Here is a 24,375-nt window from a genome sequence, read left to right on the forward strand (position 1 = left end):
AAAAAAAAAAAAAAAAAAAAAAAAAAAAGAAATACTAGGCACTAAGAAAATGGGTAGAACTGTTAATTTGCTTGAGAAGGGCATCAACAATTGATAGTTTCTGAATATATTATTTCTCTCTGAAGAGAAACTTAGAATACAAGGGTCCTTCAGAAACAAGGGCTTATGACATGCAATATGACACAGGAAAAATATAGGTGATAGCTGATGCAAGGCCAATTTTAGAAACATTATGTATACTTACAATCAGCATCATTGGTAAGATTAGGCCCAGATGTCAAGCTTAGATCAGAGGTTTGCAAACTTCCATCAGAATTAGAGGGCTTGTTACAAGAAAAATTACTGTCCATTTTCCAGAATTTCTGCCTGATTAGGTCTGTGATGGGGCTCAAGAACTGGTATTTCTAACAAATCCTAAGAGATGTTGATGCTGCTGGTCTGGGGACCACCCTGTAAGAACCACTTACACTACAAGGTGAAGACACCAAGCATTACCAAGTGAGATGGCCAAACTTAAAAAATATACTTCCACTTGCTGTAGATAACATAATAGGGTACAGAAACCAGCCCAAGGAGTTGGACTTCCAAGGATGTGACTCATAGATATATATAGAAGGACTGAGGTTCACACTAAGTCCCTTATCAGATCAATCTGGATCCCATACCAGATATCTTCTATTTTCCCTTCTAGATCCACTCTCCACTTTTCTCCACTCTGGGAGGCCGGCCTAAATGGGTGACATCAACGGGCTCTTTAACTCCATGGCTATAGCCAGTGGGAGTCCCTGGCAGGAGACAGGAGGGTTGATTTTGACTGCTGCTTTCCTAGACCTCAGGTTGCAGCTCTTACCAAAGTGCCCTCTTTGCATGACTCCTAGCTTCTAGTGATGACTCCTTCGTCTTGCCTTTTTAGGCCTAAGGATAAAAACAAAAAAAACCCTTATTACTAGCTTTTGGGTATTTTCCTATTTCTTGTGGTTTCCCTAAACTTTGCCCACACCTTTAAAAATAGTCCCATAATATTCAACTATTCTTATTCTAAAATTGAGAATGACATCTGTTTCCTGCTGACCCAGAGGAAAATGAAGACTGGGACCAAAGCAGCTCTACAAAATAGATCCTCTAAGCGGGATTCAGCATTAGGCTGCAGAAAAGCACATGGATAATCAGAGTATCGATCCATGGCAATCTATGGCAATGACACCTGGATTACAACTCTCTAAAAATGAAATAGCTGGACAGCCTAGTAAGGTGCTTATGATGTATTTAAGTAGAAGAAAGAGAGTCTGGGTGAAGCACCTGCTTTACCCCTATTATCCTCATCTTTGGCCTTACCTCTAGGTGATTGTTGATGCTGCTCAGTGTGAATCTGGTGGTTCTTGACTCATACTTGTTTTTTGCTGGCTGGGGCTGACTTCTGCAGCTCCTTCCTTCCTCTCTTTGTAGGCCGGATGCTGGTCTTTTCTTCAACTCCCATTGCTCTTCCTTTGCGCAGACTGTGCATTCTTTGTCACTCTCTGGAGCTCATGTGGTCTTGTGATTTTTTGAATCCTAACTTGTGCTGTTCCCTCCTGTAACTTGACTTTTTAAACACTCGCAATATATATTGTCAAGTTGACCCTCCAGAAAGTAATTATTTGCATTCCCATAGTGGCATGTGAGTTACATTTCTTGAGAGTCCCACTAAAATTGAGTGTCATTGTTCCTTTTATATGTTGTCTATCAGCCCAATATGTGATCTTTAAGTATTTTAGTATTAGTGAAAATGGAAAATTTCCCTTGTTTATTGGTTGAGACTGGCATTTAACTTTTCAGACCAGTTTTCCACAGCATGGTCAAATTTTCAAAAACTATATCAATGTATATCATATATATTCATATATGTATATATCTGTATATGATATATATGTAAATATTGAATGTTTCCACTCTAATTTGAAGTGACAGTTTATTATATGCTAAATTCTTATAAACATCTAGGTCTAATTATAAACAATTGTCTCACGCATGTCAATAGACTAGTATCACACTATGTTACTAGTAATGTTCTCATTACCTTGCTTTTAAAAAAACGGTCACAACTATTTTCTTACTTCTAGAAAGTAAACTATATAATCATTTTGTGAAATAAATCCTCCCCATTGAATATCTGATTAGAATTTTTCATTTGTCGTTTAATGTGTAGAGACTCAAAATCTCAATAGCAGTCTTCCCATCTAGACATAGCTTTCCACTTATTCAAGATTATTTTTGAGAAAAGTTGATGTACCTTATCTAAATTCATTTATTAAATCTAAGTTTTTCAACGAATTTTATTAGGTTGTCATGGTGGTTAACCATTATCAGCAGCAAATGATTTTCTTCTCCTTTTGAGTTTTGTCTTGTTACTTCAATTAGCATTTTCAGAGTATTAAATGTGTAGTTAACAATTTTATCTATTACCTTTAGGCTGAAGCTCAAACTTCTAAAGTGGCTTACAAGACCTCTCATGATGTGCCCCTTGAGTCTCTCTGTAGCTTTACTTCTATGTGACATGAAAGCTCCATTCTTTCCCAATGCTGTATTCTAGTAAGTGAACTTTGTTTCCTGAACATGCCATGCCCTCATCCCTTTATAGCTTTGTGCCCCTTGTTTTTCCTTTATCATCTCTCCTAACATTTCCACACTTGCTAGACACAACCTGGTTAATCTACACTCTTCATGTTTCAGCTTAGATATCTACCTTTGATGGTATATAGTAAAACTCAAATATGTGATGATTAATATTGAGTGCCAACTTGATTATTGTTCCCGAGTGTGTCTGTGAGGGTGTTGCCAAAGGAGATTAACATTTGAGTCAGTGGACTAGGAAAGGCAGATAGACCCTCAATCTGGGTGGACACAATCTAATCAGCTGCCAGTGTGGCAAAATAAAAGGCAGGAGAAATTGGAATGACTAGACTGGCTTAGTCTTCTGGCCTACATATTTTTCCTGCTGTTCTGGATGCTTCCCACCCTCAAACATCAGACTCCAAGTTCTTCAGCTTTGGGACTCTTGGACCTTCAACCACAGACTGAAGGCTGCACTGTCAGCTTCTCTAGTTTTGAGGTTTTGGGACTTGGACTCTATGTAAAATTGGGACTTGGCTTTCTTGCTCCTCAGCTTGCAGACAGCCTATTGTGGGACCTCACTTTGTGATTGTGTAAATCAATACTCCTTAATAAACTCCCCTTTATATATACATCTATCCTATTGGTTCTGTCCTTCTAGAGAACTCTAATACAATGTACTAAATAAATAGGCTTGTGGAACAAGGCTGTGAGAAGATGTTAATTGGCTATAAATGCTCTGCAGGAGCTTTAAATGTACTCCAAAAATTATTTGAAACTATGTGATGTTAAACTTAATGAATATAGTAAACACTTTTTAAAGAAAGCTTGGAGATTTAAGAGAAAAAAATAAGTATTTTATTTAGGCTCAAATAGCTAGTTGTTCAAAGAATATAAAGAATGAAAATAGTACTTCTATCTTTCAACCGTCCAAAAGAAAATCACAGCTTATTTTCAAAACTGAAATATTGGACTTGGAATACCTAAAGTTAAAAAGTCGGAATCCATTAATGTAAGTACTTTGATGAATGAACTATACCTCAAGAATTTTTTACATTCAGAGTGCTTTTCTCTTGTTAGGCTTCTCTACAAGTTACCTCTTGTTTATACGAATTTCTATATCAATTACTTATGTAGGGCTTTGTCCTAATAAAACTTGTGTTATAATATAAAGGATGAACAAACATAGATTTTGACATTATTTAACTAATCATAGGAGTTCACTCCAGTATACCTTTTCTGCCTTTGAATAAAGTATGAACTTTCACAAAAAGCTACCATCATCATTAATTGGGAATGTCTCCAGTGTGAATTTTTTGGGGCAGATTAAGTCATACTTTCTTGGCTCAAGAACCAGATGGGATCCTGAGGTAGTTTACAGAAGGCAGAGTTCTGGTGTACAGAGTATTAGGAGACTTTAATAACCTCATAATGTCTGGTATAAATGATATACCTAAGGCTATGGATGTCTCTGCAGCCTAGGTTCCCAAAGGTACAGTAAGTCTGCACTGAACATCATCAATAGGTTCTTAGAAACTGCAACTTTAAGTGAAATGATGTATAACAAAACCGACTTTACTGTAGACTAATGGATAAAAACAAGAGTTAGGTTCCTATGGCAAATGTCTCGTCACAACATCATCAAACTTCTAAAGACCCCAAACACTTCCAATATTAGACATTAAAATAAATCTGAGCTATATACACATTTAAGAAGGATTAATAAAAACAGGTAAGATAATTATTTACCGTTATTCCAGTACAGGGCCATGGGTGGACAGAGAGCATCCTAGCAGCTCAGGGCAATGGTGGGAACCAACCCTGATTAGTAGCCACTCCACTGCAGGGCACACTCCCTACAAACTCAGACTGAGATAACTTAGATATGTCAATTAACCTAATGTATACATCTTTTGGGTTTGAAACTGGAGCACCTGGAGACATGGGGCGAGTGTGCGAACTCCACACAGTGTCCCTGGCTGGGAATCGATATTTTTCTCATCAACATCATAACAATTATAACAAAACAAAAACATTTTTCAAGGACCTGCTGTACTTTAAACAAATGCAGATTTTAACAATACATATAGATTAACAGCAATACATACTTCTCCCATTGCAACTGATAACCCTATCCCAACTCTAGTCTCTATTCAGTAGCAAGACAGCAAAGGGTATTGTCAGGAATGGAGTAAATGGCTGTTACTGTTGTCTTAGCCATTAATTCAGAGATTTCTGTCCTTAGAAGTGTTCTCTTATACTCTCATGAGCTCCTGATTTCTTGTGACCTTCTTATAAGGGCTGAGTTTTGTTAAATATCGACTCCAAGAGTATTGTTTGGTTTTGCCTAATGTTTACTACATCAATAAATCAGGTGGATATTAGTATGCTATAGACCTATTTATGAACTAGGGAGAGGTAAGGGTAATGGATATCAAAATAATGATACACAAACACTTGTATGGTGATACCATGTTTAACTCCAAAGCCTTATGGTTTCATCTGAAAACCAGGAAAATTCCTTCAAACAGATTTCTATCCAATAATATTTCTATCCAATTTTAATTCTGTGATATCATTTAAAGAATAATCTGACAAATGTTTTCTTACATTATATTCATGAGATTTTATCCAGCATAAATTCATGATGTTGAATGAGTTCTGCGTTCTGACTGAAGATAATTAATCTTTCATTTTTTTTCTTTTCTCAGGACTTATCTCGAGTATGCAGTTTTTGATGTTTAACAAGGTTTGAACTCCTGTTGAAGGCTTTATTACATTCCTTACATTTGAATGGTTTCTCTCCTGTATGAATCATTTGGTGTCGAATAAGAGAGGAGCTCCGGTTGAAGGATTTTCCACAGTTAACACATTCATAGAAATTATTTCCAAAATGGAGTGTTGGATTATTACTGTCTTCACTTTTACTGAAGGCCTTTCCACATTTATTGCTTGTGCAGGCCTTTGCTTCAGCATGAAGTTTTTGATGCTTAGTAAGGTTTGTACGTCGGTTGAAGAATCTCCCACATTCACTGCATTTATAGGGTTTCTCTCCTGTGTGAATGATCTGATGTCGAATAAGGGATGAACTTCGGCAGAAGGCTTTCCCACATTGATAACATTCATAGGAATTCACTGTAGTATGACTTTTTTGGTGCTGAATATCTGTGCTTAGACTCAAGTCATTCCCATATTCATATTCTGAATGTTGCCTACCTACTGAGTCTAAATTAAATTTGAAGTGAGTTTTAAACTTGTCACATTTTGGAGACCCCTTTCTTGAAGAAATTCCCTGTTGTATAGCACAAATTGAGCTAACAGAATTAATATCAAAGCTTTCCTTATTTTCACTACATTCAAAATCTTCCTCCTCAGTGTAGGTTGTCTCAGGAATGAAAGCCTCTTGTGGCAAATTTATGTCCCATTTTTTCTGGTTCCTATGTAACCAATTCTCACCTTTCCAGACATCTGAAGAAGGGTGTCCACTTCCGGTAAACCTTGTCATCATCACTCCATGGGATGATTCTTCTCCAGAAGTACTCTGCATGTCTAAAGATAAATAAAAAATGCCATGAACTAGAAAGGAAACTGCTTCATTAGGAAATGGAGGCTGAACTGTATAAGGTACATGCATATATCACGGGTCTTAAACACAGAATGGAAATGTGTGGCAAAGTTAGAAAAAAATACTTATTTATTTTATAAATAAATGGTACAAAAATGTTAAAAGGTGGTTAGTAAATAAAATGCAGCTATTCGGGAATATAAAAAAACTATATAAAACTATATAGGGCTCAAGTAAAATATGGTTATATGAACAAGGATGGGGTGGCATATCACATCATAATTCAAGTTATCACTGGTTCGAAACTAGTGTGTGAAGGCTCTAATATTCCTTCTTCTAGCATCTTGTTTATCCCAGGCTGTTCACCAACAATAAATATTCCTTTCTATAAAATACCAATTTAATCCTAATTTTAAGAATATGTCTGTATTCCCAGGCACCATACCTTAACCAGCTAAAAGCAAACTTGCAATCTTAGTGCCCCTCCTTTTCCATACAGCCACAATTACTCCCTACATATAACGAAGGCAAAAAGAACTATAATGTAAGATAGCAGGAAGTCCTTTTTCTGGGCTCAAAATAACTCCTGATTCCAGCATTAGTGCTTTGGTAGTTTTCTACTGTACTTCCTAGAACTCAAAACTTTACCTGTTCTAATTAAGATTGGGCCTTGGCCGGGCGCGGTGGCTCAAGCCTGTAATCCCAGCACTTTGGGAGGCCGAGACGGGCGGATCACGAGGTCAGGAGATCGAGACCATCCTGGCTAACACGGTGAAACCCCGTCTCTACTAAAAGTACAAAAAACTAGCCGGGCGTGGTGGCGGGCGCCTGTAGTCCCAGCTACTCGGGAGGCTGAGGCAGGAGAATGGCGGGAACCCGGAAGATGGAGCTTCCAGTGAGCCGAGATTCCGCCACTGCACTCCAGCCTGGGCGACAGAGCCAGTCTCCATCTCAAAAATAAATAAATAAATAATGTTTATGCCATATACTTTCCCCCAAATATGACTTCATTAATTTAGCCATGTGATCAGAGCATCCTTCGATCAATGAAAAGTAAATACAAAAACACTTTTTGAAAAGCATGCTAGCAGCAGTGAGTAGAGGTATGAATATAGAAGGTTTTCAAAAGGAGTTTAATATGAGGGATGTCATATATACTATTGCCAGTGCTTGGCACACAGACTAAAGACACAGTTGTGTATGCCTGGCACAACCTCCAGCCTGTGACCGTGTTCAGTGATGATGAAGATGGTGACTTTAAAAACTTTATATGTCAAGTGAGAAAAAATAAAACCTAACCTCCTTACTTTTGCAAAAAATATACCTTCAGAGTCTATCAGCAAGCTGGAAGAAGTGGATATCAAAGAAATTATTCACATCAATAATGAGGCTACAGTTGTTCATTCATTGACTGATGGGTTCTGAATCAAGGTGATTGTAATAATAGTAATGATGAAGATGACGTTGACATTGAAGAAAAAGGGTCACAGACAACATAATAAAAATGTGTAATGAGATTATTGAAGGACTAGAGCAGTGTGTATTCACAAGAGTACAAGAAATAATGTCAGTTTATAAAATCAAAGAGAGATTTCTAAGGCAAAAACCATTGTTAATGAGGCAAATGACTCCGGAGAAAACAACTGAAAAAACCATCTAGCAAAATACCTCCTCTTCCTTAGAGGGCCCACTTCCTGGTCCCTCAACTGTTTCTGATGTTTTTTCTTACCTTAGCAATAAAATTCAGTGTACATTAAACCTTTTAATCAAAACATATCATAGGTGGAGACTGAAAACCTGCTGTTGTTTGCTGTTGCTGTTGTTGAACAGCAGATACAGGTATTCTGGTGATGCTGCTGTGCTGCTGAGTTACCCTGAACACATTAAGTTTTCATTGCATTAATGGTATATCACTATATTAATGGCAAGTCATATTTTTTACTGTTAAATACTTATGTGTGAATAATTATAAGAAAGTGATTGCTTATTGGTAGCATATAAATTCAGAGACAGGAATGATGCTAATGCCAAACAACCACAGATCATCCATATGGGTGGTTGAGATAGTGACACCTGTGCTTTCTAATGGCTCAAGGTAGCAAACTTTGTTTCATGCACAAAAATTATTTAAAATATTGTGTAAAATTACCTCTAGGCTATGTGTATAAAGTGTATCTGAAACATAAATAAATTTTGTGTTTAGACTTGGAGCCCATCCCCAAGATATCTCATTATGTATATACAAATATTCAAAAATTCTAAGAACATCTGAAGTTTGAAAAACTTCTGGTCCTAGGCATTTTATATAAGGGATGTTAACCTGTAGTCCCTCATACACATACACTTCACCACTACCAACTTATGTGCAAATGAGCTTTGGCACTGAGTGCAATTTAACAAGAGTGTTCAACCAATCTGCTGAAGAGGACATTTCTGTGCTTCCATTCCTAGAGTATGTGCTTTGAGTTGCATTGCCATTCTGAGTGATGGATGAGTTTGCAACCAGTTATCCACATTCTTTGGCCCAAGAGCTAACACAATTGACTATGAGCACTAATGTATAGGCAGCTACCACAGGTTAGAACTATGATCTGTGGTTATGCCCCAGGGTAAGGCTCATGTATCCTCATGGGATGCATCTAATCAATATGTCAGTGAGCAATTCTTCTGCTCAATTTTTTCTGAAATACCTCTTTGATCATTTCATTACACTAGTCAAAACTCTTCCATGGTCATAGGATAACAGATCAATATACAGTGGTAAAATGTATTCCTATATGCTACAGCAAAGAATTAAAAAATGAAATTTACAAAATACTACTTATAGTAACATCAAAAAAGCATGAAATACTTGGGAGTAAATCTTTAAAAAGACATTCAAGACCTAAAAAATGTAAAATATTTCCTAGAGAAATTAAAGGGAAGCTAAATATGTGGAGTAATATATCATGTTTGTGACTTAGAAGATTCAATATTGTTAAGATGCCAGTTCTCTCAAAACTGCTCTACAGACTCAATGCAATTCCAGTAAAAATTTAGAGTTGAGGCTGGTCTGAAAATAGTGAGTTATCTCAATTGATTGTTCACAGTCAGTCACAGATCGAATTCCTTGTTCCCCTTTCTTACTAATATACTTGACTACTCTGAAAAATAAAAGAAATATTAGAGTTGATTCCAAAGTTTGTATAGAAGTGTGATATAAATACACTTGGTAAATGTTTGGATGTGAATAGCCAAAAGATTTTTGAAAATTGGTGACAAGTTTTGGGACTCACATTACCTGAATCCAAGATAAATTACAGTGCTATGAAAATCAAGCCAGTTTGGAAGTGGTGTAAAGCTAGATAAAATATATCAATAGGATAGAATTAAGAGTGTAGCGATAGATCCAAACAGATACAGCCAATTGACTTTCAACAAAATATGCAAGTGATTCAATGGGGAAAGGTAAGTCTTTTTAACAAATAATGCTGGAATGACTAGATAACCCCATGGAAGAAGAAAACAACAACAAACAATAAACCTCTACCCCTACCTTATACCACACACAGAAGTTAACTACATGAATCACAAATGTAAACATAAAGCTAAAACTATAAAACTTCCAGAAGAAAACCTAGGAGAACATCTCTGAACTTGGGGGTAGGTAAAGATTACACAGGATCCAAAAATCTATACTCTTACAAAAGTAATATTGCACTTCATCAAAATTAAAATTTCTGTTCACCCAAAGTCACCATTATAGAAATTAAGAGGCAAACCACAAACTGGTTAATACTATTTGCTTTACATATATATCTGATAAAGAATTTGAAACCAGAATATATAAAGAACTCCTACAACTCAACTGGAAAAGACAAATAACCCAGTAAAAATGCCCACAAGTCTTAGACACTTAACAACGGCAACAAATTCTGTGTGAATGACTAATAAGCCCATGAAAAGATACACATTGCCATTAATCATGAGGGTAATGAAAACTAAAAGCATGATGAAATACCGCTTCACACCCACTAAAGTGACGAAAATTAAAAAGACTGACAACACCAAATGTTAGCAAGGATGTGAAGCAATAAGAACTCCATACTGCTGTTGGGAGTGTACAGGAGGAGTTCAACCACCTTGGGAAAAATTGCGGTTTCTTAGAAATTACACCTAATCTTTGGCCAGTAATTCCATTTTTGAGTTATTTACCCAAGAGAAATAAAAGCATATGTTCACAGAAAGATTGCACAAGAATGTTTATGCCAGTTTTATAATTAACAGCCCCAAACTAGAAACAACTTAGATGTTCATCAATATCAGAGAGGATAAATAAATCATGGTACAGTCTTACAATGAAATACTAGTCAGCAATTAACAAAACAAACTACTGGCACATGCAAAACATGAATGACCCTCAAAAGAATCATAGCGAATGAAAAAAGGCTGACATAAAAGAGTATTTACTGTATGTTTCCATTTGCATGAAGTTCCGGAACTGACAAAACTTATTTATGGTAATGGAAACACAGCACTGGTTCTCTGTTGGGTGGTGACGGTTGACTGGAAGAGGTATGAGGTGATAGAAAAATGCTCTCTGTTTTGTTTGGAGAGGTGGTTACATGGGCATATACCTTTGTCAAAACTCAGAATTTTATATTTCAGATCTGTGCTTTTGACTGTTCACAAATTTTTCCTCCAGTTGAAAGCATAGTCTTTGAAATCAGACAGGCCTCAGTTCAAATTCTGAATTTGTCACTGACTAGCTGTGTGATCTTGGACAAATTCCTTAATCCCTCTAAGTATTAGTTTCCTCACCTGTAAAACGAAAATAATTTTAATTTCACAGGAAAGGTATAAGTATGAAAATGGGAGTATGTTTTAAAGAGATGAGCACAATGTGCACATTCAATACATTCTATCTATAGCTATTTTTNCCACTTCATTTCTCAAAATTCCTCTCACTTAGCTTCTATATACTATGTATACTCTATATTCTAGTAATTTTTTAAAAATTAAATTTCACTGACTTTTTTCTTGTAACTTCAAGTATGCCTAATAATTTTATTCTCCAACATTTATTGGTGACCAAATCATGTCAGCTTTGTACTCACATTACTGTTCCTTGTTTTCATCAGTCTCTAGGACATCTCCACTTGACTATCATAGTCCTCTAGCTTAACAAATGAGAGGCTGAAGTCATCTTCCATGTTGAAAAAAACTTCAATGTCTTCATTTTTGTTTGAGTCATTGCTTTTCTAATATTTATACTGGAGTCCATAAAAAAACTGAATAACCATTGTCCTTCATTTCCCATATCAAATCTGTGCTTTGGTTCTATTCTTTTAAAAAAATTTCCTGTCTCTGCCTCACCAGTGTACATTGGGTGTGTGGGGGCAGATAGCTTGTTCCTTTAATTCACAAGTCTTCAGAGAGAGAAATGTATTCCAAACCTGGACCTAATTTAGATGAGATCCTAGACTTCAACCTTGATGCCATAATAGGCAAGACTTTGGGGGTCTTAGGAGAGAGTAAATGTATTTTTCAATGTATTTTACAGGTATTTTGTAACCAGAGGACAGATTAATGTAGATCAAAATGGCTGCACATTCTTTGCCACTCTCCCCATACTGAAGTAGAGTTTATTCTGCTTCTCCTTGAATCTGGGCGGATCCAATGATTGCTAAGCCAATAGAATGTGGCATGGCCACTTCTGGACCTAGCCTTTAAGGTGACAGCTTCTGATTTCTCTCAGAATGTTGCCTTTCAGAACCCAGCCACCTTGCTGTGAGAAGCCCAAGCCTCAAAGAGAGGCCACATGTAGGTGCTCTGGCCCATAAGAACAGTTAAGTTCCGAGGAACAGCCAGCATTAACTTTCACCCATATGATGTGCCATCTTGGACATTCCATCCCATTTGAGCCCTGGAACACTGCAATCCTAGCTAACATCGTATGAAACATAAGAACTCCTCAGTCAACTCACAAAATTTGAGAATAAAATGATTGCTCTTTTAAGTCACTATGTTTTGAGTAATCTGTTAAAAGCAACAGATAACCAAAAACAGTGTTCTAGTAGTATTTATGTAATAGCAGAATTTCCAATTGTATTTCGCTAATCAAATCTTTGTTACTCATGTTTGTACAACTCATTTCTCATATAACTTCCTCACTCTTTTTTATTATTTTTTTTTTTAGTGACAAGGTCTTGCTCTGTTGCCCAGGATGGGGTGCAGTGATACAATCATAGCTCACTGCAACCTCCAACTCCTGAACTCAAGCAGTCCTCTAAGCAGCTATGATTACAGGTATGCACCACCACGCCCAGCTTATTTTTTGTAGAGATGGTGTCTTGCCATGGTGCCCAGTCTGGTCTTGAATTCCTGGCTTCAAGAAATCCTCCTGCCTTGGCAAAGTCTACATCATGATGGAGACTATGACATAAGATTTTGTAGTCATCTTTAATCCACCACAATCCATTAACTATTTGAGAAAATAACTTACATTTATTGAAGTAAATTCCAGATTAATTTATTATGTTTAGATGGGGAGATAGATAAAGTAGAATATACTCAGAAAATGTTTCCTAGTTTTAGGATGGAAAAACATGTATAAAATGAACAGATATAAAACAATGGGGAAATACAGTTACATAAGTTTAAAAAACGTGTGGCAGACACCATGAATAAAAGTAAAAAACAAAACTGAGATATTCCATTTGCCACAACTGTGATCTACAGAATTTACATAAGATGTTAATACATTAATTAAAAACCCCTACGGTTTTAACCAATAAACCACATAAACAGCCCTTTACTAAATGACAATTCAAAAAATAATTTTTACCTTTCTTATCTAATATCTATCCATCCATCCTTTTTTCTCTGATTCCTATATGCACCACAGGCTGGAGATGTAAAGGTAGAGTAAAAGGAAACATTATGCCTACCCTCAAGGAACATACAGCCTAATGTGGGAGACAAATATTCACAGAGATACATGTAAAATATAATTGTGATAACTGCTAAAAGGAAGAGTAAGGTGCTGTACAAGTGTACAACAGAAAAAACCAAGTCAGAAAGACTTCCTTAAGGAAATGTGCAGTTATTTGGGATCTGAGGAATAAGGGTCAATTAGGTAAAGGACAGGGGGAAGAGCGTTCTATGTCAAAAGCTGGGATGGGAGACAGCAAGCCACATTCCAGGGACAACCAGAATGCATTCCTTTAGAATAATCTTTTCTCTGCTGCACACCAACACCTGTGAGAGTGCTTAGGACACAGTATGTAGATGCTTAATATATATTTGATGTTGATTTGCTGAAAGTAGATAGGTGTGGCTTGAGTATAAAGAGGGAGGGGAGGATGTGGTGCAAGATGAGATTGGAGAAGTAGGCAGAGAATAAAACGTGAAATCAACAATACTGAAATCAATACAGTATTTAAAAAATGCAGATCACAAAATCTGATCTCCTTGGTTGCAGTATGGTTCCAAGATTGGAGTTGGGACAAGAATAATAGAGCTAAGAAGTATGCCAAGGTGGTGGTTCAGGTGAGAGATGATGGTACCTGGACTAGCATAGCAGCACTTCAGTTGGACAAAAGTGGAGACATTCAAGAGATAGTGGGGAAGTAAAAAGGAACAAATATTAGAGAAGTGAAGGAGAAGAAGCTGTGTCAAGAATAAACTGTATCTTGTATAACTAGGTAGAGGGCAGTGTCATTTACTCAGGGAATAATAGAAGAGTAGAAAGGGAAAAAAAATCAGACTTTGGTTGCATGGAATTTAAGGCATCTTTAAGATATCCCCGAGAAATGTCATAGCATTTATAAATCTCCAGAGAAAAAGTCTGATCTAAGGATATACATCTGTAAGTCCCCTATATATATGTGAAATAATTTAAGTTTTAGTTGTGGATGTAATAAACTAGGGAAGAAAAGAGCAAGAAGAGAAGACAAAACAAGATAAAATGTTGGCAAACTCTGAAATTTATCAGATAGCTACAGAAAGCTAAGTCTGCAAAAGACAGACATAGAATAGCCAACCAAAGAGGAACATCAGAAGTATTACAAGAACCTAAAAATGTTTTAAGAAAGAGGCATAGTTAACAGTGGAACTTGCTGCTGAGAATTCAAGTGAGATAAGGAATGTCTCAAAAATATCTACTGGAGTTAGCTACATGAAGTCATTAAAAACTTTAGCAACAACTGTTTCAGGTGAATGTCTGGGGTAAGAGCTAAATTGAAATGGGGTATGGAATAGGAGGTGAGGAAATGAGAAAAACAATCATAAAGTACTTGAGGCCGGGCGCGGTGGCTCAAGCCTGTAATCCCAGCACTTTGGGAGGCCGAGACGGGCGGATCACGAGGTCAGGAGATCGAGACCATCCTGGCTAACACAGTGAAACCCCGTCTCTATTAAAAAATACAAAAAACTAGCCGGGCGAGGTGGCGGGCGCCTGTAGTCCCAGCTACTCGGGAGGCTGAGGCAGGAGAATGGCGTAAGCCCGGGAGGCGGAGCTTGCAGTGAGCTGAGATCCGGCCACTGCACTCCAGCCTGGGCGACAGAGCGAGACTCCGTCTCAAAAAAAAAAAAAAAAAAAAAAAAAAGTACTTGAGAAGTTTGGCTACAAAGAAGAGGTAAGAAAGGGAGTAATAGCTAGAGGAGGATGTAGGGTTGAAAGAAAACTTTTAAAAATCAATAATGACCAGAAAAGGTTAAAAAGCTCATGGAAAAATGAGACAGAAATGGTGAAAATATAAATGAGAAAAGGTAGGGGCAAATGAGGTCCAAAGCACAATGGGAGCAGGGACAGAGGGTATTTACCTTAGAAAGGAAGAAAAGAATAATTTGCCTATCAAATTAATAAAGAATTCAGGTAAATAATAACCAGTGTTTGCTAGGATGATGATAAAGAGATAATAATACTCTATTGTTAGTGAGAGCATGAATTGGTATAACCTTTCTGTAGACAATTTAGCATAATATAAGACAACTAAATAAATTTATACTCTAATGTCAAGTTCTTCTTCTAATAGGGTATCCTATGGAAGTTATCAGACATGCCTGAAAAATTGGCAACAACCTAAATGTCCAGCAGTGGCGGGGCGGGGGGAATGGTTAAATATATTATGATATAATTGAATATTTTATGGGAATTACAAACCACATTTTCAAAGATTAGTGAAATAGGTAATCACTCATGATGGTATGTTAGGTGAAAAGAGGATATAAAATGACATATCCCTGATGAATTCTGGAAAAATTTTGAAAACTGTTCTACAATTTCAGAAAAGAAATATTCAGAAACCTGAGAGATACAACATCACAAACAAAGAAAATGGCTCTAAAAAAATGTTAATACTGCATAGCTCTGGATACTGAAGTAATGAGCGAGTTATATTCCTTGTTTTACTTTTCTATACTTACTAGAACTTATATTAATATCATAATTTTATTTTCTCTTACAAAGTATTAACAAGAATGAAGAATAAACAAAAATGATGAAGATAGGGAGTTAAGGCAAAAGTTAAGAAGTTCTCCAGGTGGAAGCTGAGGCAGGAGGATCACTTGAGCTCAGGAGTTTGAGGCCAGTCTGGGCAACACAGTGAGAACTCCGTTTCCAGAAAATAAAATAAGTGATACAGTTAAAAAAAAAAAAAAAAAAAAAAAAAAGGAAAAATGGAAGATTACTAGAAATCACTCTAGTATAAACTTGACTTATTTTCTTTAAAATAAAGAATAACATTCAAAGTTAGCTGGGCTAATTTTCATTGATGTAGCACTTACCATGACCATTCTCTGTCGCCCAGGCTGGAGTGCAGTGGCGCTATCTCGGCTCACTGCAAGCTCCGCCTCCCGAGTTCACGACATTCTCCTGCCTCAGCCTCCCAAGTAGCTGGGACTACAGGCGCCTGCCACCACGCCTGGGTAATTTTTTGTATTTTTTAGTAGAGACAGGGTTTCACCATGTTGGCAAGGATGGTCTCGATCTTCTGACCTCGGCATCTGCCCACCTCGGCTTCCCAAAGTGCTGGGATTACAAGAGTGAGCCACCGTGCCCGGCCGCACCATGCACTGTTCTAAGTGTACTAGGCACACCAACTCATTTAGTCCTCACAGTAACCTGGAGGTAGATACTATTATTAACTCTATGTTACAGATGAGGAAACTGGCAGAAAGGCTCTCTCAGGTCACATAGCTTTAAGTGTCTGTGGTCCTATCCCTAACCTTATGTGACTATTTTACCACATAAGAAAAAGAACCTGTGAACAAAAGCCAATGATGTGTTTTGCTATCTCCTTCTCAACTAACAATTCAAAGATTGGGTTGTGCATTGTCTGTATGTTTAAGAAACAGAAGCTTCTTACTATGGCCTCATATCTACCTGATTCTTACCAAAAACAGTCTTCCTTGGTATTTCTTTCTCCATTATCCATCTTTTTTTCTTACTCTCCAACTTAAGGCTCTCAACTGGTTTGGAAAATAGATATGCTGTTCATGGAGAAAATAAAAAGAACAACAACAACAAACATATATGACACTTCAGACATTTTTATAGAGAAGATAACTCTATCCTGACACAGTAATCTAAGCTGCTGAAGGGTAAGGCCAGAAGAGCACCATAGACTTGTGTATCTCTGGCTCAATATCAGAAAGGACTTTCAACCAGATTGAGTCAGAAAATCAGCTACTGTGTCCAAAGGATATTAGCAAACCTGAACCCTGACCCAAAAGTGAACTTAGTCACTTCAGCAGTCCTATAGCTTTTAACAGTAGGAAGAGACTACTAAATGGACAGATTAGGTAAACATATAGAAACCACCTTTACGCAACGAATTCAGGTTCCTAAAGTTTTCCAGCATCACATTCCTGTACAGGTTCTTTACAGCAGAGTCCAGTTGCCCCCACTCTTCCTTGCTGAATTCCACAACCACATCTTTGAATGTCACTGGTTCCTAAAACATTAAGTTCCTTTTTAATCAAAGGTGTCACTCCCCAAAACACTACCAGAGGAGGAATGGATTTGAAGGAATAGGGTAGGAGTCAGAATACACCAGAAATTGATAGGATCATGTTTGAGGTTCTAAGTGATGAAAATCAAATTGTAGTAAGGGCCAAAGAAATTGGTACTATATATACTCTGTTAAGGATACAAAAGAAAAGTGAAGTGCAGTCCTTATTCTAGAGTAGTGTACATTATGGTTGAGGGGGAAAAAAGACAACTGAAATAACTGTGGAACAAAAAATTACTATGCCATACAAATAATTTACTTAAAAGGAGTTCAAAGCAGGAAGAGTTTGTGGTAGTTCTGATGGAAATTTGTAATTAAAATGTAGGCTCTGCTGGGAGGAGAGGTAGGGCATTTTCTTTAATTAAGAAATGCTGCCTGATAACTGTTTTCATTTGGGACTCACAGTTTAACATCACTCATCAAATGGGCAACATTGAGTGACTGCCCAAAGTAGCTTCCCTATTAATCAGTTACTACTGCATTGTTTATTTTTATGTAATAATTATTACTCTCTACAATTACCTTATTTGCTTGTATTTGCCTGTATACCTCTACCAGAATGTGATCTCCACAAGGCTGGGATTTTGTTTTATTTATCAATTGTATTTTCAGCCCTCAGAACAGTATCTGGCATATTATGCACTACATAAATATTGGCTAATGAATAAATTCCCTCGTTTATCACACCATCAATTATTCCACTTCTCTCTCCAGCATCCTCAACCTTGTCTTTAGTGGCACCTTCAATCTCACTGAAATATATAAACGTCTTCCTTTCCTCTCCTTCAAGCCAGTCTTTATGAATAAGTTGTCTGCATTAATTTTGTCTGCTTCCTCACTCTTTCCTCAACACACCACATCTGGCTTAGATTCCTGTGCATTTTAGTATCTCCGTGAGTGAATAGACACTACTTGGGCTGTATTACTTTGACGCTTTAAAGCATTTCTCACTTAAATAGTCTTACCCCTTGGCATTAGTGACATCATATTTCCCTGGTTTTCCCCTACATCTTTTGGTCCTGTCTTTTCAGTATGCTTTGAGGTTTCTTCTACTCTTGCCTAGTAAGTGACATTGCTCTGGATTCTACTCTTGAGCCTTAATTCTCAACATTTTTTGAGTAGGCTCTACATCTGTAGCGTCTACAGATAAAATAAAACTATATTCTTGAGGGAACAGATACACAGAGCGACTATATGGCTAAGAGTATATCACCAACTAAAATAGGTCCAGTGTCCTGTGGGAAAATAAAAGTCTTATGTTCTTGGATGGAACCATGTTTGGCAAAAGTTCAAAGATCAAAAAATTGAAAGCAGGTAATACTAAAAATCAGCATATATGTTCAGTAACGACTAGAATCCTAATTCACCTGTGGCTTGCCTGTTCGTGAGCCAGCTTTCATTTTCTCCTTAATGTTCCCCATCTGTGGGGCAGAGTCCTTGCAGGGCGTATCTGAGGAAGAGGAAGGAAAATATTAGGGAGACAAGTTTTGCCCTAGAGCAGCTTCTAATAATTATACTTGTTTTAATATGACATTCACAGGAATTATCCATAGAATTTTGAAAAAAATAATGTCAGGCCCTACCAGCAAACACAATCTTCAAAGGTCAGGCCTAGATCTTGTATTTTAAAAATATTTTAAATGTGATTCTGATATGCTTCCACGGGTTGCGATCTATTGAATCAGAAAGAGGGACAAAATAATATTTTCAGACCTCATCTATGCTTATAGCAGATTCCAAAAAATAACTAATTCTGTCATAACTAAAGCCTAACTACAGCGTAGCCATCACAGGCTATAATTCTACTTGGAGCTTATAATATTTTATCCAACCAATCCCTTCTTCAAACACTCCAGAGAGAATTCTTTTCAAGGATTGTTTTCCTGTAAGTTGCTCTGTGCTTACTATACACAGACCTAAGCAACCTGTCCACCTTGAACTATTGCTTCTTTCAAAACATAAAATTCTGAGGGACAACCAATTCTCTTATTCAGCCATTCAGTGAGAAGTTTATCCAGGGGCCACTGTGGAAGATTCATGAGTTACATCAGTGATCCTCAAGTGTCACACTGGTCTGTGAAGTTTTCACTGATTCAGGGTGAAATGAAAAGAGTAGAAACAATGTAGTAAGTTTGTTATAACATTACATTTATTCAATATAAGGGACTTTCTTTTGATGTTAAAATGTCTTCTAGTATGTTATTGATTTTAAAAATGTTTTACTTAAAAAGATTTGGCAAACCTGTATCATCTCCACCCCCATTTTAAAACTTTTAATGACCTTTGAAACCCCCCAGAAATCTTAAAACCATGCAGTTACATAATAATCAGCATGAATTCTCCATTATAAATGTATAATTGGGTTCAACAATAATTTAAACTGCATGGGGACTTCTTAAAACACTATCAGGGCAGGCCTGGTGGCTCACACCTGTAATCCCAGCACTTTGGGAGGCCATGGTGGGAGGAATGCTTGAGCCTAGCATCCAAGACCAGCCTAAGCAACATAGGGAGACCCTTTCTTTGCAAATAATAATAATAATAAATTAGCCAGGTATGGTGGTGTGTGTATGTGTTCTCATCTACTTGGGAGGCTGAGGGAGGAGGATCACCTGAGCCTAGGAGGTCGAGGCTGCAGTGAGTGGTGATCGCACCACCACACTCCAGGCCTGGTGACAAGTGAGACCCTGTCTGAATAAAAGCAAACAAAAATCCAAATTTCTCAGCAACGTACCATGTGAATGCTGTAAATATTACGGTCTAACTTTTTTTGTTGTTTGTTTTAAAAGAGGGTCTCGCTCAGTCTAGGCTGCAGTGCAGTATGGTGCAATCACACCTTACCACAATCTCAAACTCCTGGGCTCAACCAATCCTCCTGCCTCAGCCTCCTGAATAGCAAGGACTACAAGCATGTGCCACCATGCTCGGATAATGTTTGTTTTTTGTTTTATATTTTTTCTTTTTTTCTTTAGAGACAGGATCTTTCAATGCTGCCCAGGCTGGTCTTGAACTCTTGGCCTCAAGTGATCCTCCTGCCTCAGCCTCCCAAAGAGTTGGGATTACAAGTGTGAGCCTGGCCCTGAGATCTGTTAACTTTACTCAGGTCTATATAACACTTTGTAGAATGTCAGTCTGCTCAATTCCATAATCTTAAGGACAGTCAGTACAATGTTGTTCCTTGTTCTTGACATTCTTGGAAATTCTTGAGGTATCTTGGAAAGGTGCAAATCCCTCCAATCAGCTATCCTCTTATTTATTGCTCTCTCTGAATATCCTTTTCTTCCCTTAGTTCTTCTCTGCTGACCTCCCCTTCTTGAACTTTTACCATCGTGTTCTCCGAAACCCTCATTCCATTCAAAGAAACATCTATATACATTCTCAAGTTCTTTATAGACTCTTCCTTCTCCCTTGCTAAATGGATATTGGCATCATCAAAGGCACCTTTTTCCATCCTGTAAGCACTATGATCTTGGAAATTTTTCTGATCTACTTGTACCTCCCTTCCACTTCCTAGTATTTTCTGTCATGCAAAAATATTTCTTACTGGTTTATGCCATTTAACTATACTGTTCTTGATGTTATAATATATTAAGCTATCACACATCCATTTTTTCAACACATATTTACTATCTCCTATGTGCGAGATACACAAATACCTGCCCTCAGAGAGCCTAGTGTATTGTGAATGACCAACACTAAAGTAATCGTACTAGGCCAATAAAAACTGTGGTTACTTGGTTCACATTGTTGCTTTTCACCCCAAATCCTGACAGTCTTTTAATAGGTTACTTCAACACTGGCACAGACACCCCTTCCAGCAACCCAGACTGATAGAACTTTGACTTTCTTATCTCTAATAACCATCAGCAACCAATCTACTTCCTTGCTTATACTCTGGTTTTTATTAGTTAGAACTATCCTACCATGCGTATAAAATTAGATAATCAATAACTGCATCCTCCTATCCTTTCAATTTTCACATCCTTGCTTTTTGCATATTCTCCAACTTTTATCAGAGTCCCACTACACTACATTGATTCTTTAATTTTCTCCCATTCTATCATGGCTCTAGTGAAGTCACTTCATTCTCTATTAAGCTTAGAACTAAGTTTAAGAAAAGGTAAAATTCACATAATGTAAAATTCACCATATTAGCTATTTTAAAGAATATAATCCAGTGGCTTTTAATACATTCATAATGTTGTGCAATGATCACCACTATGTAATTCCAGAACATTTTCATTACCAAGAAAGAGCCCCATATTCATTTAGGAGTCACTCCCATACACTCCCTTTCCTCATACTGTCTCTACAAATTTGCCTATTCTGGACATTCCACATAAATTGAATCATATAGTATGTGACCTTTTGTGTCTGACTTCTCTCACTTAGCATAATGTTTTGGAGTTCCAAACATTTTTTTTTTAAACATGTATCAGTACTTCATTCTTTTTTATGGCAGAATAATACTCCATTGTAGGTATATAGCACAGTTGATGGATATCTGGGTTGTTTCCACTTTTTAATGTGAATATGTGTCTTGAATTCTCTGGGGTATATGGTAATTCTATGTTTAATTTTTTGAGGAACCACCAAACTGTTTTTCACAGTGGCTGAACCACTTTATATTCCCAACAACGACATACAATTCCAAACAATTTCTCCATATCCTAGCTAACCCTATTCTTTTTCCTTCATTATAGCCATCCTAGTGGGTGTCATTATGGTTTTGAGTTGCAATTCTCTAATGACTAGTGATCCTGAACATTTATTCCTATACTTTTTGGCCATTTGTATATCTTCTCTGGAAAAATATCCATTCAAGTCCTTTGTCCATTTAAAAAACTGTGTTGCTTATCTTGTTATTGAATTGTAAGAGTTCTTTATATTTTCCTGATATTAGACCCTTATCAGATATATTTTCAAAATGTTTTTCTCATTCTGTAGGTTTTTCACTGCCTTGATGGTGTCTTTTGATGCAAAAAACTGTTTAATTTTGATGGTCTAATTTATCTATTTTTTCTTTTGTTTCTTGTATTTTTGGTGTCATAGCTAATCATTGATTACCAAACTTAAGGTGATGAAGAGTTATTTCTATATTTTCTTCTCAGAATTTTATGACTTTAGCTCTTATATTTAGACAATTGACCCATTTTGAGTTAACTTTTATGCATGATATGAGGTAAGGCCCCTACTCCAATCTTTTGCATATGGAAATCAAGTGGTCCCAGCAACATTTGTTGAAAAACTATTATTTTCTCATTTAATGCCTTGCCACCCTTGTCAAAAATTAATTGGACATAGATGTATGAGTTTATTTCTGGACTCTTAATTCTATTCCAATACCATATAGCTTTGATTATTGCAGTTTTTTAGTGAGTTTTGAAATTGAGAAGTATACATTGTAAAACTGTCTTCTTTATGAAGGCGGTTTGACTATCTTGGGTCCTTTCCAATTCCATATGAATTTTAGGACCAAATTTCCATTTCCAAAAAAAAAAAAAAAAAAAAAAAAAGCAGCTGGGATTTTGATAGGGATTGCATTTGAATTTGTAGATTGCTTTGGGGGAGTATTATCTTTATGATATTAAGTTTTCCAATATGTGAACGCAGGATTTACTTAGGTCTTTAATTTCAACAACGGTTTGTAGTCTTCAGCAGACAAGTCCTACACCTCTCTTTTATTTTTCACATATTATAAATGAAATTATTTTCTTGGTTTCTTTTTAGGGTCATTCACTGCTATAGGCACATAACCTATTTTTGTTGATCTTGCATCCTGCAACTTTGAATTTATTAGGTCTAATAGTTTTTTACTGGGTTATTTAGAATTTTGGCTATATAAGAGTATAACATCTGCCAGTAGGGATAGTTTTACTTCTTCCTTTTCAATCATGATACCTTTTCTTTTTTTCTTGCCTAATTGCACTAGCTAGAATGTTCAGTATGACATTGAATAGAAGTGGCAAGAGTGGACATTCTTGTCTTGTTCCTGATTCTAAGAACAAAGCTTTCACTTGTTCATCAAGTTCATCAAGTATAATGTTAACTGTGGGTTTTTTATAAATGCCCTTTGTCAGGTTGAGTGAGTTCACTTCTAGTCTGTTTTTTATTTTTTGTCATAAAAGGGCATTGGATTTTGTCAGATGCTTTTTCTGCATCAATTGAGATAATCATATAATTTTTCCCTTTTCATTGTGTTAATATGATGTACAACACTGATATATTTTCATTTGTTGAACCATATTTGCATTCCTGGTATAAATCCCACTAAGTCATTTTGTATAGTCCTCTTAAAATGCTGTTGGATTTGGTTTGCCATTTTTCTTTTGCTATGATGTCTTTGTCAGGCTTTGGCATCAGATTAGTACTTGCCTCACAGGATAAGTTAAAAGTATTCCTCCTGTTTTTTGGAAGAGTTTGAGAATACTGGTGTTAATTTTTCAAAAGTTTAGTAGAATTCACCAGTGAAGCCATATCATCTTTGAGTTTTCTTTGTTGAAAGTTTAAAAATAACTAATTCAGTCTTTTGTTATTGGTGAGTTGAGTTCAGATTTTCTATTTCTTCAGTCAGTTTTGGTCATTTGTGTTTTTGGAATTTGTGAATTTCATCTAAGTGCAATTTGTTGGCATTTAATTGCTCGTAGTATTCTCTCATGAGCCCTTTCATTTTATGCAAAGTCAGTAGTAATATCCCCACTTTTCCTGATTTTAGTAATTTGAGTCCTCTTTTTCTTGGTCAGTGTAGCTATACCTTTGTCAATTTTGTTGATCTTTTCAAAGTACCAACTTTCAGTTTTGTTGGTTCTATTACTTTTGTGTTCTCCACATCATTTATCTTTTCTCTAATATTTATTTTCTTTCTTCATCTTGCTTTTAGGTTTTCTTTTTCTAGTTCCTTCAGGTAGAGGGTTGAGATCTCTTTTTTTAATGTAGGCATTTATAGCTATAATTTGAGCCATGCCTTCACTGTATGTCATACGTTTTGATATGTTGTATTTTTGTTTCCATTTCTCAAAATATTTTTTCATTTCCTTTGTGCTTTCCTTTTTGACCCATTGATTATGTGACTGTTAATTTCCACTTATCTGTGAATTATCCAGATTTCCTTGTTATTGATTTCTAATTCTGCTATAGTTGGAAAAGATACTTCATGAGATATTAATCTACTTAAATGTACTGAAACTTGTTTTTTAGTCTAACATTTGGTCTATCCTGGAGACTATT

The 24,375-nt window shown here is 36.5% G+C and overlaps 1 protein-coding gene across 2 annotated transcripts in view; it reads right to left on the reverse strand.

Moving 5' to 3' along the window:
- Nucleotides 1–3,775: 3,775 nt before the first annotated feature.
- Nucleotides 3,776–24,375, reverse strand: part of ZNF215 (zinc finger protein 215) — a 30,229-nt gene continuing 9,629 nt past the window's right edge. Inside the window, exons 4-7 of one of the 2 annotated variants that reach the window (XM_017847966.1) lie at nucleotides 18,516–18,598; nucleotides 16,959–17,091; nucleotides 16,532–16,606; nucleotides 3,776–6,138 (exon numbers count right to left, since the gene is read on the reverse strand). In XM_017847966.1, coding sequence (XP_017703455.1) covers nucleotides 5,297–6,138; nucleotides 16,532–16,606; nucleotides 16,959–17,091; nucleotides 18,516–18,598 — 1,133 coding nt within the window. In that variant the 3' untranslated portion in view covers nucleotides 3,776–5,296. Of the gene's footprint in view, nucleotides 6,139–16,531; nucleotides 16,628–16,958; nucleotides 17,092–18,515; nucleotides 18,599–24,375 lie in introns of both variants that reach the window. The other variant, XM_017847965.1, reaches the window with a different exon arrangement.

The sequence above is a fragment of the Rhinopithecus bieti genome, unplaced genomic scaffold (assembly GCF_001698545.2).
Source record: "Rhinopithecus bieti isolate Rb0 unplaced genomic scaffold, ASM169854v2 scaffold_30917, whole genome shotgun sequence".
Taxonomy (NCBI): domain Eukaryota; kingdom Metazoa; phylum Chordata; class Mammalia; order Primates; family Cercopithecidae; genus Rhinopithecus; species Rhinopithecus bieti.